The sequence below is a fragment of the Mustelus asterias genome, chromosome 15, assembly GCF_964213995.1.
Source record: "Mustelus asterias chromosome 15, sMusAst1.hap1.1, whole genome shotgun sequence".
NCBI classification, from domain to species: Eukaryota; Metazoa; Chordata; class Chondrichthyes; order Carcharhiniformes; family Triakidae; genus Mustelus; species Mustelus asterias.
The window spans coordinates 78,997,072-79,015,723 of NC_135815.1; the positions used below are offsets into that span (position 1 = coordinate 78,997,072).

Consider the following 18,652-nt stretch of genomic DNA (forward strand, 5'->3'; position numbering starts at 1 on the left):
GACAACTGGGTTAGCTTTCACTGGGGTTTCACATGATTCCTCACCTTTTCAAAAACAAAATTTTACACTAGCATGAACCATCCTCACAGATAACATCATTTGTGATATCAGATACTTGTGCTCTTGGCAATAAACTAATTTGCTGTTTTTCTGCTAGCCTTCATAGTTCATCTCTAAATTGTTCTTTGAGTAATTCTTGCCTTTCCTTTTCAGTTTTATTGACTTTCTTTAGTTTTGATGTAATTATGTATAGAATAGTATTTGTGTCAAATGTTGACTTGAGTCTTAAAGCTTACTCTACATGAACATAAAACCAGATTGCAATATCAAATGGTCATGTCCATTTTGTCTGAACCAGCTCTGAAAAAATGCAAGTAGTCCTACTTCACTGCTGTTTCCCTGTTGTCCTGCATGAGTTCCATCTTGTACAATTCCCTTTTGAAAGCTATAATTCACACTCTTGTGCAGCACATTCCAGATCCTAACCACTTGCTCTGATTTCTTGAAAAGATTTTTCCTCATGGTTCTGGTTCTTTTGCCATTCACCCTAAATTGATGTTCTTTGGTTCATGGTCCTTCTGACAGTAGGAACAGTTTTTCCTTATCTATTCTTTAGACTTCTCATGAATTTGAATACCATTATCAGATCTGCTCTTAACGTCCAAGGTAAACGGCCCCATTCCAGCTGGTTTTAAGATGATTATAGAATTCAACATTACAAAAAGAAACATAGTTATTTGCTCTTTCATTTCATAAACATTTAAATCTCAATCACCAATATTTGGAATATTTTATGAAATTCCTTATAGTCAGTATGCAGCTTGTCTTGGGTTGCTTGTGGGGACCTAATCATTGGATTAACCTGAACCCCTGGGCAAGATGTGAATGTTGACTTGTACTGATTTCCATCTTGCCCAGGGGGAATTCTTGGGCTGATCAAAGAGGTGTCTTGTGTCTCATAAGCTTCTTGGGCTGCAGCAGTGTTTTTAGTCCCAAGGGAAATTTAAGAGCAGTTCTTAAAAGCTGATGGACTTCTTATTCCAGCTATGTGATGATGTTGCCCAACAAACGACAAGCTTTGGTGGAGTTTCAAGATTTACGAAGTGCTCAGAAGTGTGTCGCTTACTCTAAACGCCGGATTGTCAATATTGCCGGACATCCTGCTTTCTTCAACTTCTCTACCAGTCAACGAATCACTCGTCCCGGGGGTCCTGAAGATCCAAAGCATGTCAACAACGTTCTATTTTTATCCATTCAGAATCCTCTGTATCCAATCACAACGGTGGGTTTGCCTTCTATTGAAAGAGTCTGCTAACTTTGCCAAATTGCTTTTAATTCCTTACAACTCAGAGTAAGGTGTACTGACTATTGGTAACATAATGCTATTTGTTTTATTTGGAACATGTCTGTCTTTATGTTAAGTCTTTATGTTCAAGAGAAAAATAAACCAGTTGCAATCTAGAACAAATTCAAACACTGCATCTTAAGGCAGATTTTTAAACTAGTTGCGTCTTAATCCTATTTGCTTTTTTGTGTGCAAAATTCTATCAAACCAATCCTTGTGTCTTATCTTTCAGGATGTTCTATACACTGTCTGCAACGCTTGTGGTCCAGTCCTGCGTATTGTAATATTCAAGAAGAATGGAATACAGGCTCTGGTTGAATATCTTTTTGTAGCAGAAAGGCATTGGCCAAATATGCAAATTGATTTGATTTTTTTTCCCGTTCCAGTTGGTGATTAAGTTAAAGAGCCCAGAAGTATTTTATTTTGCTGGGGAATTGGTTTTGGATTCTTTTGACCTGTAGCATGCATCCTAGTAAATGCTTTAGAATGCTATTAATTACCTGTATTTGTCATCAACCCAACCGTATAACCCCAAACGCATTGTTAGTGGGATTAGTGTGGTTAATGCAGTTGATGTGGTGTAAATGGGCTGGGGGAGTGGGGAGTGGTGGTGGTGGAGAGAGAAAGTGCCACATGTCAACCAGGTTGAAGCCCATGGAATAAAAGGGACAGTGGCAGCATGGATAAGAAGTTGGTTGAATGTCAGGAAACAGGTGGGGGGGGGGGGTATTTTTTCAGTCTGGGTTGGGTATGTAGTGGGGTTCCCCAGGAGTATTAGGACCACTGCTTTTCAAAGTGTACATTGACGACCTAGATTTGAGTATGCAGGGCATAATTTCAAAATTTGGAAGTATTGTGAACTGTGAGGAAGATAGTGATAGACTCTAGGGAGAAATGGGCTGGTGGTATGAGTGACTGTTCTAGGTGAAATTTAATGAAGTGTGAAGTGATATGTTTTGTACAAAGAACGAGGAGAGAATTTTTTAAAGGGTTGCAAAAGTTGAGGCACCTGGGGGTATAAATGCATAATTCACTGAAGCTGGCAGTGCAGGTTGAGAAAGTTGTTAATATACATGAGATCCTGAGTTTGAGGAGATTTGATGGATATGTTCAAAATAATGAAGGGTCTGGACAGGGTAGATTGTCAATGGAAATAATTTTTGCAAAGGTTTCAGAATAAGAGTGCACAGGTTTAGAGTAACAAAAGAACCAAAAGTGAGATGAGGAAAAACCTTTTTATGCAGTGAATGGTCAAGATCTAGAATGTACTGCCAGAGTATGATGGTGGCAGATTCAGTCATGGTTTCTAAAGGGGAATTGAATAATAACCTGAAGAAGAGAGAATTTATATACTAATGGGGTAAAGAAGTGGGACTGGGACTAAGTGAATTGGTTTTCCAGAGAGCAGGCCTGGACACAACAGGCTGAATGACTTCACCCATTTTGTGATTCTAGTTCAGAAATTCTAATTCCATTCAGCCTTGTGTTGGTACTGAGGGCTGCACTGTTGGATGTGGAATTAAACTAGGCCCTGTCTTCCCCTCAAAGGAGTCCAGAAATCTAGCCCTCAGTGTCAATAAAGCAGTTTATCTGGTCAGTTGCCTCATCACAGTTCATGGGAACCTGCTGTTTGCAGATTGACTACTGAGCTTCCTAATTACAACGGTGACAATATTTCAACTGTACTTAATGGGCTGTAAAGGATGTTGGGATGTTCTGAGATTTTGAAAGGTGCCTGGTAGAATATAGCATGAATAGGCCATTCAGTTCCTTGAGCCTGCACCAGATCATGACTGATCATCTAACATGACTCCATCTTCCTGCTTTCTTCACACAGAGAGTGGTGGGAGTGTGGAATGAGCTGCCGGATAAAGTGGTAAATGCGGGGTCACTTTTAACATTTAAGAAAAACTTGAACGGGTTCATGGATGAGAGGGGTGTGGAGGGATATGGTCCAAGTGTAGGTCAGTGGGACTAGGCAAAAGATGGTTCGGCACAGACAAGAAGGGCCAAAAGGCCTGTTTCTGAGTTGTAATTTTCTATGGTTCTATATCCCTTGATTCCTATAGTGTGCAAAAGTCTATAGATCTGTCTTGAATGTACTCAATGACTAAACATTCACAGGTGTAAGGAATTCCAACTATTCGCAACCCTCCATGTAAATTACTACTTCGTCCTAAACTGTCTAGTCTTTATACTGGATCCAAGTCTTTTATTTGTTGGGGAAGGAAAATTGAGTTGGAGGGTATGTGGGGAATATGAGAGATGGTGGGAAGGAGATGAGAGCAAACATGTATTCTTATTAATAGGATAGAATGGGTTTGGCCATGACTGTTGCTCAGTTGTTGACATTAAATTACCGTTGACTCCTTAACATCATGCACATTTGATTCAGTCCAAAGTGCCCAGAAGGCTAAGGCTTCTTTGAATGGTGCAGACATCTATTCTGGTTGCTGCACACTAAAAATAGAGTATGCAAAGGTAATCTGTTAAAGCATTCGTTTTTTTTTCTAAATGCCAATTGCGTTTCTTTTCTCTCATTAAAACAAAGAGATGTTCTTTCAATTCACTAGCCTACACGACTGAATGTGTTCAAGAATGATAGCGAGTCCTGGGACTACACTAATCCTGATTTGACTGCACGAGGTATGGTGTTCCCTCATTATTTGTGTAGGTTTTTAGATTTTATGTGCGCATGAAGAATCCTGTTTTCCATGTTAGACCTCCAGCAACAAATGCCAATTTTGCCTTGAATCCAGGATTGGAATAGTGAGAAATTTCTCTTTAATTAGCAACAGGAAATGTGCTAAAATCAGGATCTACTAAAAGCTGTATTAGTCTGCACCGTTACCATATTCTAATTTTGATTGGTTTGCGCACATAAAATGGACTAACTGCTATTTGTTTTAATTAGAAACTGAGGATTTGTTTTTAAACTTCACAAATGTATTTTGCCCATGCCAAATAGAAACTGGAAAATTGATCTTTTAAACGGGGGGTGGTGACAGTTGGGTCTTGGTGTTCCGAGCTGCAGAAGGGTGGAATTTAAAGTGGGTTCCTTCTCCTTATTGCTATTCTGTGGCTTCCCAGTGGAAATCGCACTATATTAATAGTATGAAACATATTTCTCTCCTGAATTAATTGACTTGCACAAGGCATTGGTATTTTTCCTACCATACAACAGTGACTGTATTTCAAGAAATACATCATTGGTTGTAAAGGCCTTTGAGGCATCTTGAGGTCATGAAAGATGCTATTGGAATTGTTGGTCTTTATTTGTAGAAAGTAGCTATTCTCACTTGTAGAACCAAAGCCTTGTGAGAGTTATTGGTTTCAGAAGAGAGTAGGAAATGCAGGGAGACATTAGGTGTAACTTTGTGATCTGAATGGTGCAGCTTGTTAGTACAGTTCCATTGTTCAAACTGAGGTACCCAACTCTTGTATAAAAATGAGGGGGTGGCTAATTCTTTTTTTGGGGAGGGGGTGGATGGAATCCATACCTTTAACTTTTCAGTATGTTTTACGCTAACTTTTAAAAATAAAAAAGTTTTAACATGGTTTACTTTCTTGCTTTGTTGTTTTTTTTTCAAAGTTTACCCCACCCAGATTGTAAACTAATCAAAAGATTTTAAATTTTTTAAGGGAGTTTTGAGGTATGAAACCTGTTCACTGAATAGGCCAAACAAATGAGCTATCTTTAGTTTTTTTTATCAAGGAGTGAAATTTAATGCACTCATTCTATAGGAGCTGAAAATATGATCCAAAGTTATAGTTCTTTATGGTTCCTGCTATTGATGCACAGTAATTTCCTAATTATTGTAACCACTTGCTACTTGATGGTTTGTATTTCTGTACAGTAATTGCTGGTAGTCTAACATCTGTTTGGAAAAAATATTATTCAAGGTTTAGCTGCCTGTGAACTGCACTGTCCTCTGCTGGATGTTTTGAAGTTCACTTGCAACACTTGTTATAGCACTGTAGCTGCAGCTCACCTACATGAACTGTACATGCAAACAAGGCTACGGCATAGAAAATCGCAGCTTTCAAAGTCGCACGCAGTACTCAAGAACATTTCACTCAAAGGGGAAAGAGAGAACCAAGACTTCAGTTACAGAGATACTAAATCTTCAAAGCTACATTCACCTTCTGCAGATTAATATCTTCACTGCCGAAAGGATATTGATCTTTTCCCCCCCTCCTTACTGGAGCAAGACATTTTCTCAGGTACACCAGCGAAGTGACACCACAGAGAGAAGAGGGGCAAGCCAGGCAAACTAACCACTTCATGCACCTCGCCAACGAATGCCAGCATTTCGCAGTTACAAATGACAGCAATCCAGCCTTCAGAAACAGAACAGACTCTTAACAAATCTCAGCTCACCCAGACTGCATGCAAACACATCCTCAGGAAACTTGATCAGGAAGGACACTTTTCTTTCTCTCACATTCATCGGTGCACAGAGGATATGTTTGCAAGGTGCCATCGTAAGACTGAAATGAAATACTATTTGAATGAATTAAATGCTGTGAAATAAATCATTAAAGAGAAAACAACTGTTGTAAATTTCAAATGAAGAGAAGAAGTCCACTTAATGACTTTTTAAAAAAATCGTGGAGACTTCTGATGTTTGAGACTGAAGTAACAAGCTTTTTGACAAATCCAGGAACCATTGAATACCTGCTGGATGGAGGGCTATAAGGACTCAGAAATTGTTTCTTTTGGTTAACTCCATATTACCATTATAATGTGTTTAAGGGGGTAATGATCATTGGTACTGTAATTTTTAAATGGCCACATTCCCCACATTAATACTAAGCATGCTTTTAAGACCTAAAATATCAGTGGTGCATGATGTTTCAGGAACTTGTATTTTCTTTTACTTTGGTTCCAGTTATGAAGTCCTTTATCTTTGTAACACGGTAGGTAACACCCTTGACTGAATCAAAAGGTCATGGGTGTGGCAAGTCCTATTGCAGAAACTTGAGCCTGTAATCCAGGCTGCATTTTCACTGCAGTACAAGAGGAGTGCTGCACTATTTCAGGTACTGCCATTCAGATGAGAGGTGTTAAATTTAGGTTCTGTCCAATGGATGTGCAAGGATTTATTCAAATATTCATGTAGGGAAGTTCTCCTCATGACCTCATCCAATCCTGAATAAAACAATTATCTTCTCATTACCACATTCCTGCATAATGGCTATGCAGCAATACTTCAAAAAGTAGTTAATTGGCTGTAATGTGCTTTGGGGTATTCCAAGGTAATTAATGGCAATATATAAAAGTCCTTCTGTTGATGCAGCCTTATAAAGTTTACACAATGGGAATATATTGCTCTAAAAATTCCCATTAAAATAAATCTGAATATTGACAAATGCTAAATTTAGAAAATAAAACTTTTTTTAAAAAAAATCAGAATTGTGCAGATAGTGGGATTTAGTGGTGTTCTGCATGAGGTGCATCTGAGCTAACCCAAAATATGAATTGATCTTCAATGAGTTGAGCATTAGTCATTTTCACTTGCCTTGGGATCAGGCGCTAAAGGGGGAAAGAGAAGAAACTGATGGATCAGTTACTGTACCAGCTGCCTATAGCAGTTGTATAGATCATGGTGCTGAACCTGTAGAGTGGTGCATGCTCACAAACCTTGATGTAAATGGGACAGAGTAAAGGAACATAGTTCTGGTTCTGACTCATGTGGCACTTGACTGCTTGAAGCTGTGCTTAAGGCGAAATGGATTAACTTTGGCCAAACACACTCATTTGCACCCTTTCTCAGTAAGGTTCCCTTTGGTCCATTTGCAGCAAAAAGAGAAAACGTGGTCTGCTTTTTGCTTAAGCACCAGCCTCTGCTGTGCTCTGGCTTCTGTATATGGATGTATAGTCATGATGTGGAGATGCCGGCGTTGGACTGGGGTAAACACAGTAAGAGTTTTAACAACACCAGGTAAAAGTCCAACAGGTTTATTTGCCTGTTGGACTTTAACATGGTGTTGTTAAAACTCTTACTATGGATGTATAGGCAGAGATGTGCTGGCCTTTCCCTAAAACAGAAGAGAAAAATGTTTGTTCCCAGTTTTAACCACTTTGCTACATTAATACCTTCTATATTGGAAAAAAGGTGTCTTCGCCCAGATCACAAGTGGACTTTTTTTTGCAGTTGAGTGGTAATGTTGCACATACCTGTCTTGGTCTAACTCATTATTGGCTAAAGAATTGTGTCAATAATTGACTTGGAAGTCACTCTTATTCGATGGATCTTTCAGTGACCTATTTTCAACCTAACCTCTTGCTATAAAACGTACTGAGGCATCAATCTGCTAAATATGGCACAGTGGTTAGCACTGCTGTCTCACAGCACCAGGGTTCTATTCTCAGTTTGGGTCACTGTGCGGAGTTTGCATGTTCTCCCCATGTCTGCGTGGGTTTCCTCGGCTGCTCTGGTTTCCTCCCACAGTGTGAAAGATGTGCTGGTTAGGTGCTTTGGCCATGCTAAATTCTCCCTCAGTATACGCAAACAGACGCTGGAATGTGGCAACTAGGGGATTTTCACAGTAACTTCATTGCAGTGTGAATGTAAGCCTACTTGTGACACTAATTTAAAAAAATGTTTTTTTCATAAATTGTGTTTGTAAGGAAATGCTGTGAAAGGCAGAGTTTTTTGGGTCTTAAAAGTTGTGTAAGTGTTTTGGCTGTTCATTTTACTCCATCTTTTGCATTACATTAAACTGTTTCTGGATTTGTGAAAAGGCTTCAGTGTTGGTTGACCAAGTCCATACCTTTTGGCTTTAGTTTCAAAGCCACAAGGTTTGTTCAATATTCTGCTGCAAATCTGGATTTTTAACATTTAACTTTGTGCGTCAGTTTGGCAGAGAAGTCACTGACTAATGACCTAAGCAAATTTCTGGGTAAATATGGTTAATTGTCTTGGTTTAAAGCCATTGGATTTGATGAACCAAGTGTTCTCCTATTTTTACCATGTGTAAAGTTTTTTTAAAAAAAAATAATTTGTTCACTTTTAAAACCCTGTATTTACTGATTATAAAACTGTAATGCAGGGGCGAAGCATCACGCTTTTGCTGAATCCTCCTGCAAGTTATTAAGAAGGCCGTTTTGAAACTGCTCTATCTTGCTGTTTGAAGCTTATGGTACAAAAGAACAGGTACTGTTTTTTCAAAATTGTATTTTTATCAATTGTAAAATGACCAATATGTGCAAATGTTTCAACTTTCTGTACAATATGTTGATGCAAAATGTGTAGTTTTTGTTTTTGAATACTGCAGAGGGAACCTAGATGCTGAATTTAAGTACTTGTATAATTGCGCAAACATCTGCACCCACTAAATTTCACCTTTCCTTGATTGTAGATGAAAGAAGGCGACAAGGACAGCCAGCCCTTTTGGGAGATCACCCTTCTACATATGGGGGTAATCTTTGACCTATTTTATTTTGTGGAACATTTTCCTCTCTTTGGTAATCTTTTAACCTGTGGGGAACTTTCTTTCTAGCCTTTATTAGAAAATGCAGTAGGTTCCTTGGGTTCGATCCTTGGTGGCACAGTGGTTAGCACTGCTGCTTCACAGCACCAGGGACCCGGGTTTGATTCCCTGCTTGTGTCGCTGTCTGTGTGGAGTTTGCACATTCTCCCTGTGTCTGCGTGGGTTTCCTCCGGGTGTTCCGGTTTCTTCCCACAGTCCAAAGATGAGCAGGTTAGGTGAATTGGCCATGTTAAATTCTCCCTTCGTGTACCCGAACAGGTGCCGGAGTGTGGCGATTAGGGGATTTTTCACAGTAACTTCATTGCAGTGTGAATGTAAGCCTACTTACACTAAAGTTAACTTTTTGACTTTTAAAGTTGCTTGAATCTGTCCTGTAATAATCGTGATTCTATCGGCTTTGCAATTATAAGGAGGTTCTCCTTTCTATAGAATTTCAAATGATACCAATAGACCTATTGTGCTGATGTCAACTTTTTGAAAAGCCTATCCAATTAGCCCATAGCTCTACAATGTTTACCGCTTTGCAATATTTATCCAGTTTCCTTTTTTTGAAAGTTACTAAACATGTGCTGACTGTGCTCTCAGGCAGCACATTCCAGAGTTACCATAATTCGCTGGTAAGACTTTTCTTGATCATCTCTGCTCTTTTGACAATCATTTTAAACCACTGGTTACCAAGCTTTTTACCACTGGAAGTGGTGGTTTCTTACCTCCAAAATCCTTCATGTCGTCATCTCCCTTTAACCTTGGTTCTAAGTAGTACAGTACAGTTTTCTATAGTTCTCCAAATAACTGAAATCTTTCATCTCTGGCTGTTGTACTAGTAAATCTTTGCACCTCCCTAAAGCCTTGATACAATTTTGGAAGTATGTCCGGAATTGAAAATAATATTCCAGCTGGGACATAACTATCGTTTTTGTAAAAGTTTTATTTTTGCACTCTGCCTCTACAAGACTGAGATTCTCTATACCTTGCAGCCTTCACAGCCACTCTTTAAAACTGTCATTTAGTTTATATTGCTATTCTGTATTCCTCTTACCAAAATAATTCACTTCACGCTGCAATGAATGCCCTGAAGTTCCCTATTCTCAAATTTACCAAAATTGAGTTTTGTCACCTGCAAAATTATATCCTCTATCCAGGCCAGGTGATTTTTATCTCCCCTCCCACCCTTTGGCCATTTAAAAAAAAATCCATGCAGCCACTTCTGTTAATTGTCTAAATTAAGAGTTTGTGTCAGGATGATCACCACCCCACCTTGTTGTTGTTGTATTCGTATTATATTAATGGAAGGGCCCCACCACCACCCCATTATAAGGAGGTTCTCCTTTCATAAGAAATTGGTTTAGGTTGGAGGGTCACAGTTTTTTTTTAACTGGTCGGTGCAACATCGTGGGCCGAAGGGCCTGTTCTGCGCTGTAATGTTCTATGTTCTATGTTCTATTATCATTAATACCTACTTCTGGACTTTCCAAAATTTGTTCCTCCATCTCCTTCCTAGTATTTGGCTTATAATACACCCAGCAGTATGATAATACCTTTCTTCATTCATTCTAGCCAAATAGATCCTGCCTTGGAATTCTTCAATACAGCATCCTTTTCCAGTGCTGTACCAACAACTTCAATCGATATTACCATCTAATCCTATGATATCTTTTCTGAATATATTGTAACCAGGAATATTCTGTGCACATCCCTTCATTTCCTTGAGCCAACTCCCTTATTACCCACAATATCATCTTGTGTGGCTATTTGTGTCTGCACCAACAGAAGCTCCATCCATTTACTTACTTGTTCTCTAAATCTGCCTCACACATTACCCATCTATTTTTGAACTACTGTTGATTCTAATGCATTTTGTCACCTTGCATCTTCTCCAATGCTTCATGCTGGTGCCCTTTCCCCTGCTTTCATTGGCCTTGATGCTGCATAATAAATGGAGCATTGATCTGGAATAGTCCATGTTTATTTACCTACTGCTCTTCCCATCTCCGCAGAAAGCTTCAAACTGCCATCCAGAATATACCTGTCTCAATTATCTCAGTAGTTTTACTGTCTTCTACACACCACCTATCACCACGACTAAGCGCATAGATGCGATAACCAAATTACAAGTTAATTTGAACTAGACCATAAGACATAGGAGCAGAATTAGGCTGCTCCGCCATTCAATCATGGCTGATATTTTTCTTATCCCCATAACCCCTGATCCCCATATTAATCAAGAACCTATCTATCTCTATCTTAAAGACACTCCATGACCTGGCCTCTACAGCCTTCTGGGGCAGAGAGTTCCACAGATTCACCACACTCTGGCTGAAGAAAGTTCTCCTCATCTCTGTTTTAAATTGTCCCTTTAGCCTGAGGTTGTGCCCTCTGGTTCTAGTTTTTCCTACTAGTGGAAACATCCTCTCCACGTCTACTCTATCCAGGCCTCGCAGTATCCTGTAACTTTCAATAAGATCCCCCTCATCCTTTTTAAACTCCCAACGAGTACAGACCCAGAGTCCCCAACTCTTCCTCATATGACAAGCTCTTCATTCTAGGGATCATTCTTGTGAATCTCCTCTGGACCTTTCCCAAGGCCAGCACATCCTTCCTTAGATATGGGGCCTAAAACTGCTCACAATACTCCATACTCCAAATGGGGTCTGACCAGAGCCTTATACAGCCTCAGAAGTACATCCCTGTTCTTGTATTATAGCCCTCTTGACATGAATGCTAACATTACATTTGCCTTCCTAACTGCTGACTCAACCTGCACATTAACCTTAAGAGAATCTTGAACAATGACTCCCAAGTCCCTTTGTGTTTCTGATTTCCTAAGCATTTTCCCATTTAGAAAATAGTCTATGCCTCCATTCCTCCTTCCAAAGTGCACAACCTCACACTTTTCCACATTGTATTCCATCTGCCACTTTTTTGCCCACTCTCCTAACCTGCCCAAGCCCTTCTGCAGCCCCCCTGCTTCCTCAATACTATCTGTCCCTCTACATATCTTTATATCATCTGCAAACTTAGCAACAGTGCCTTCCTTCCTCCAAATCGTTAATGTGTATTGTGAAAAGTTGTGGTCCCAGCACCGATCCCTGAGGCATATTACTAGTCACCGGCTACCATCCTGAAAAAGACCCTTTATCCCCACTCTCTGCCTTCTGCCAGTCATGATGTGGAGATGCCGGCGTTGGACTGGGGTAAACACAGTAAGAAGTTTAACAACACCAGGTTAAAGTCCAACAGGTTTATTTGGTAGCAAAAGCCACACAAGCTTTCGGAGCTGCAAGCCCCTTCTTCAGGTGAGTGGGAATTCTGTTCACAAACAGAGCATATAAAGACACAGACTTAATTTACATGAATAATGGTTGGAATGCGAATACTTACAACTAATCAAGTCTTTAAGAAACGAAACAATGTGAGTGGAGAGAGCATCAAGACAGGCTAAAAAGATGTGTATTGTCTCCAGACAAGACAGCCAGTGAAACTCTGTGGGGGTTACAAATAGTGTGCCATGAACCCAATATCCCGGTTGAGGCTGTCCTCGTGTGTGCGGAACTTGGCTATCAGTTTCTGCTCAGCGACTCTGCGCCGTCGTGTATCGCGAAGGCCGCCTTGGAGAACGCTTACCCGAATATCAGAGGCCGAATGCCCGTGACCGATGAATGAACACCGCTCGAAAATCACCAGGCAAGACTGTTCTCTTCCTGTTGGGGAGCACTTCAGCGGTCACAGGCATTCGGCCTCTGATATTCGGGTAAGCGTTCTCCAAGGCGGCCTTCGCGACACACGACGGCGCAGAGTCGCTGAGCAGAAACTGATAGCCAAGTTCCGCACACACGAGGACAGCCTCAACCGGGATATTGGGTTCATGGCACACTATTTGTAACCCCCACAGAGTTTCACTGGCTGTCTTGTCTGGAGACAATACACATCTTTTTAGCCTGTCTTGATGCTCTCTCCACTCACATTGTTTTGTTTCTTAAAGACTTGATTAGTTGTAAGTATTCGCATTCCAACCATTATTCATGTAAATTAAGTCTGTGTCTTTATATGCTCTGTTTGTGAACAGAATTCCCACTCACCTGAAGAAGGGGCTTGCAGCTCCGAAAGCTTGTGTGGCTTTTGCTACCAAATAAACCTGTTGGACTTTAACCTGGTGTTGTTAAACTTCTTACTGTGTTCTGCCAGTCAGCCAATCCTCTATCCATGCCAGGATCTTACCCGTAACACCATGGGCACTTAACTTATTTAACAGTCTCCTATGCAGCACTTTGTCAAAGGCCTTCTGGAAATCTAAATAAATCACGAACGCTGGTTCTCCTTTATCTAACTTCCTTGTTACCTCCTCAAAGAACTCTTAACAGATTTGACAGACATGACCCTTGACAAAGCTGTGCTTACTCAGTCCTACTTTATCATGCACTTCCAAGCACTATGATCTCAACTTTAATAATGGACTCTAAAATCTTGCCAATGACCTCGGGCTAACCGGCCTATAATTTCCCGTCTGCTGCCTCCCTCCTTTCTTAAAGAGCGGTGTCACATTAGCTACTTTCCAGTCCTCTGGGACCCTCCCTGCCTCCAGTGATTCCTGAAAGATCACCACCAATGCCTCCACAATTTCCTCAGCTATCTCTTTTAGAACCCTGGGGTGTAGTCCATCCGGTCCAGGTGACTTATCCACCTTCAGACCTTTCAATTTCCCCAGAACCTTCTCCTTAGTGATGGCCACTACACTCACCTGTGCCCTCTGACTCTCCTGGAGCTTTGGCATCCCACTGGTGTCTTCCAACTGATCAACTCTGGTAATTCGGAGATCAGTGAAAACCAATAAGTAGTATGGGTGTTTTGTATGGTATTATCTACAGTTGGGGGTAAGAATGGGCATGTTACTGTATGGTTATGTACAGTGCTAATTTTGTCTCATTAGTCATTAACTTGCTGTTAACATTTAAATGTTTGCTCTAATTGTGATGATGGTTGCATACAGAAATGGTTTACTCTAATTGTGATGGTTGCATATGCAAAAATGGAAGGAAATAAATATAGATAAGACCCCTTTTACGTAATTGCTTTGTAGTACAGAACTAAGTATTGCTGAAGAGACATGCTATTGAAGCTTTTCATCTTACACTTATGAAGTTGTTGTTCCCTTTGAAATTTTGTATTCTTGTTTCTGTCCTGAGTACTGCAATTGGAAAAGCTTTTATTTTGACAGCACAACTTTTTTGTCCAGCAATACATTCCTTCAAGCTAAGGTTCTAGAAAGGAACAAATTGGAGCAGTTAGATGTGCAAAGTGTAGGAGCTGTTTATACGTAGGTTGGCATATTTGGAGGTTAAAAGAAACAAACAAAGTTATAAAATAATGGAAGACAGGAAGGGAGAAGGATGCTAACGCTTCATGAATAAAAATTGCTGCACCTTTAAAAATGTTTCTATTTCTGATACTATTATATCTATTCATAAGTGTTCTATATATTGGGCATAGGGTAATTTTATCAATCTTTGAACAGGCTTTCAACCAAACCCACTGGCATTAACACACAGAATGGATGCTCGCTCTTCCAACAACAGGCCCATGCATCTCTACTCTGCTCCTGACTTTGAGTTTGTGCCTCAAGGCAAAGTTATAATGATTTATGGACTTAATCCACACAAAATGAATTGTGAAAAAATCTTCAATCTTCTCTGCCTTTATGGCAACATTGAAAAGGTAAGACATGACCTGTTTCTACTTGGTCTTGATTGATAAGGCCCGTTTGTATCTTCTACCTAATTTTGAAGTTTTTCTGAATTGAAGTGAGTTCTGTGCTCTAGATTAATCACAGCGGTGGTTGGTTTTTTTTTAACGATGGTACAAAGGAGAACTTGCACAGATCTCATTTTTAAACTATGCATTGTTCCAACAATTGAGAATATTGGAACCATGGTATTTGAAGATTAATTGGCCATTCAAATCGGCGAGATGAGCACGAAGAAAATTAATTTGCTATTAAAAATAACTAAATTTGTATGATTCTCCAGGATACTGCTGCCATTTAAAAAAAATAAACTATTATTTGTTCTATAAATCTTGTTTTTCTTAGGTCAAGTTCATGAAGAGCATGCCAGATGCTGCCATGGTCGAAATGGGTGATGAATTTTCTGTGGAGCGAGCTATCACCCATCTAAACAGTGTAGAGATGTTTGGAAAGAAACTTAACTTGTGGTAAGCTCTTTTTAAAGATTTTGTGTAATTATAGATCAGAGTTTAGATGTTTGTGCTGTGAATAGTTTCCATATTTTAAACTATGCCAATACAGTGTCTCTAAGCAGGCATCAATTGTACCAAGTCAATCGTATGAGTTGGTAGATGGTACTGATAGTTACAAGGAGTTCACCAACTCGAGGAATAACCGCTTCACTAATCCTGGCCAGGCAGCCAAAAACAGGATCCAACCTCCTTCCAATGTGCTCCATTTCTTCAATGCTCCACCTTGTGTAACAGAAGAAATATTTCAAGAGGTAAGATTTATGATACAAAGGAGCAGCAGAAAAGAGGTGACACAGTGGTTAACACTGCTGCCTCACAGCGCCAGGGACCTGGGTTCAATTCCAGCCTTGGGTGACTGGGTGGAATTTGCATGTTGTTCCCGTGTCTGTGTGGGTTTCTGCTGGGTGCTCTGGTTTCGTCCCACAGACAAAAGATTTGTAGGTTATGGGGATTAGCAGGGTAAATGGGGTTATAGGGATGGGGCAGGGGTTGGGCCTGAGTAAGATGCTCTGTTGGAGAGTCTCAGTGCAGACCCGATGAGCCAAATGGCTTCCTTCTGCACTGCAAGGATTCTATAAATGAATTCAATTCCAAGTTCCATGATTCCTCAGTTAGAAGTTAAGGCTGAAGTGTATCCTGTAGTTCTCACACATTGCAACCAAAGTGTTCTAGTGGTGGAGAGAGTGAATATTGGAATAGCCAAACAAGCTGTTTTATTGTTGCAGATGCAACTATACTGGTTAGTGATAAGTGCTCTGTTACAGTCCTGTCTTGAACCTTTGTAGAAAGGTGGTGGATGGTGAACTGGAGTAATTGACTTTTACCCTGCTCTTGTGTTAATGTGCCTGGTCCAGTCAAATTTCTGATTTGTCACGACCCTGTCCCATCCAGAATATTGATGGTGAAGACTTTGCCAAGTGCCATCAGAATGAAACTTGTATACCACTGCAATAAGAGTTCTTTGGCAACATTCCCCTTCATCATGGAGTTGCACAGCAACTTTAGATTCCTCGTAGAGGCTGCACATATGTTACTGTTGGTGTGCAGCTGGGCACTTAATTTTTTTTGTATTTATGTGGGTGGTTTAAGAGGGAACGCCTGCATTTCCTGATAAGTCCAGGTTGTGCGTCTGACTTGGTTTGATGATCAAAGAGGTGTGGTATGAGCTTGCCTAAGAAGTAGCAGATTTCAGTGATGTGCAAGTCTCTTATTGGTGATTCTTAGTACCAAAAAGATGCCCAATTTTGGATTGCTATGTCCTACTTTCCATGGCAATTGTACTCTACAACACAGTGGAGGAAGTCTTCAACAGTCTCATCTTTAAAGGTTATATTGTGGTCGCTTATACCAATGCAGTTGTATCTGTGGTAGGTAAATGCTCAGTTCAAACTTCCTCATGTTGGTTCCTTTGCAGTCCAATCTGCAACTATACCACTCGGCTAGCTCATCAGTGAAGAAACTAAGTGACTCTTAGAATCCCTACAGGGCAGGAGGAGGCCATTCGGGCCATCGAGTCTGCACCAACCACAATCCCACCCAGGCCCTATTCCTGTAACCCCTGCTAATCCCCCTGAGACTAGGGTCAATTTAGTATGCCCAATTCACCTAACCCGCACATCTTTGGACTCTGGGAGGAAACTGGAGCACCCGGAGGAAACCCACGCAGACACGAGGAGAATGTGCAAACTCCACACAGACAGTGACCCAAGCCGGGAATCAAAACCAGGTCCCTGGAGCTGTGAAGCAACAGTGCTAACCACTGTGCTACCGTGCTGCCCATATATTTTTAATGCTAATATTAAAGAGAATGCATAAGTGCGTAAAAAGTATACAAAATGCGAAATAAGTCACAAGTCGTGGTACACATTGGTACCAATGGCATAGGTAAGAGAAGGGACAGGGATTTAAAGCAGGAATTTCTGGAGCTGGGCTGGAAGCTGAGAGCCAAGACAAAAAAATGTGGTCATCTCTGGTACGTTGCTGGTGCCACGTGATAGCGAGTTGAGGAACAGGGAGAGAGTGCAGTTAAACATGTGGTTGCAGGGATGGTGTAGGAGGGAGGGTTTCAGATACGTGGATAATTGGAACACATTCTGGGGAAGGTGGGACCTGTACAAACAGGACAGGGTGCACCTGAACCAGAGGGGCACCAATATCCTAGGAGGGAAATTTGTTACGGCTCTTCAGGGGGGGTTTAAACTAATTTGTCAGGGGAGTGGGAAAAGGAATTGTAGTCCAGAAGTCAGTGAGGGTGGTGAGGTATTGGGGAAGGTATCAGGGTCAAGGGTGGGTACCGGTAGACAGGAAGGTGGGTTGAAGTGTGTCTACTTCAATGCAAGGAGCATCCGGAACAAGGTAGATGAACTTGGGGCGTGGATTGGTACTTGGGACTACGATGTTGTGGCCATTACGGAGATGTGGGTAGAACAAGGACAGGAATGGTTGTTGGACGTTCCGGGGTATAGATGTTTCACTAAGTGTAGGGAAGCTGGTAAAAGAGGTGGAGGAGTGGCATTGTTAATCAAGGATAGTTTAACGGCTGAGGAAAGGCACTTCGAGGGGGATCTGCACACTGAGGTAATATGGGCTGAGGTTAGAAATAGGAAAGGAGCGGTCACGTTGTTAGGAGTTTACTATAGGCCCCCAAATAGTAATAGAGATGTGGAGGAAGAAATTGCTAAGCAGATTATGGATATGTGTGGGGGTCACAGGGTAGTTGTAATGGGGGACTTTAACTTTCCAAATATTGATTGGAACCTTTGTAGGTCAAATAGTTCGGATGGGGCAGTTTTTGTGCAGTGTGTACAGGAGGGTTTCCTGATACAATATGTGGATAGGCCAACAAGAGGTGAGGCCACATTGGATTTGGTACTGGGAAATGAACCGGGCCAAGTGTTAGATTTGGTTGTGGGAGAGCACTTTGGAGATAGTGACCACAATTCGGTGTCTTTTGTTATTGCAATGGAGAGGGATAGGGCCGTACGGCAGGGCAAGGTTTACAATTGGGGGGGGAGGTAATTATGATGCGATTAGGCAAGAATTAGGGGGCATAAGTTGGGAACAGAAACTGTCAGGGAAAGGAACTAATGAAAAGTGGAACTTTTTCAAGGAACAAATACTGGATGTCCTTGTTGGGTATGTCCCTGTCAGGCAGGGAGGAAATGGCCGAGTGAGGGAACCATGGTTCACGAAAGAGGTGGAATGTCTTGTGAAAAGGAAGAGAGAAGCTTATGTAGGGATGAGGAAACAAGGTTCAGATGGCTCGATTGAGGGTTACAAGTTAGCAAGGAATGAGCTGAAAAAGGGGCTTAGGAGAGCTAGGAGGGGACACGAGAAGTCCTTGGCCGGTCGGATCAAGGAAAACCCCAAGGCTTTTTACTCTTATGTGAGGAATAAAAGAATGACCAGGGTGAGGTTAGGGCCGGTCAAGGACAGTAGTGGGAACTTGTGTATGGAGTCAGTAGAGATAGGCGCGGTGATGAATGAATACTTTTCTTCAGTGTTCACCAAGGAGAGGGGCCATGTTTTTGAGGAAGAGAAGGTGTTACAAGCTAATAG

At 41.1% G+C, this 18,652-nt stretch overlaps 1 protein-coding gene across 1 annotated transcript in view; it reads left to right on the forward strand.

Annotated features, from left to right (window-relative positions):
- The window catches only part of LOC144504601 (heterogeneous nuclear ribonucleoprotein L-like), a 43,516-nt gene that overhangs the window by 17,539 nt on the left and 7,325 nt on the right, over positions 1-18,652 (forward strand). Inside the window, exons 3-10 of the mRNA XM_078230199.1 lie at positions 1,045-1,282; positions 1,578-1,663; positions 3,730-3,826; positions 3,919-3,991; positions 8,711-8,770; positions 14,355-14,554; positions 14,928-15,049; positions 15,144-15,345. Of these exons, the coding sequence (XP_078086325.1) occupies positions 1,045-1,282; positions 1,578-1,663; positions 3,730-3,826; positions 3,919-3,991; positions 8,711-8,770; positions 14,355-14,554; positions 14,928-15,049; positions 15,144-15,345 (1,078 nt within the window). The remainder of the gene's footprint in view (positions 1-1,044; positions 1,283-1,577; positions 1,664-3,729; positions 3,827-3,918; positions 3,992-8,710; positions 8,771-14,354; positions 14,555-14,927; positions 15,050-15,143; positions 15,346-18,652) is intronic.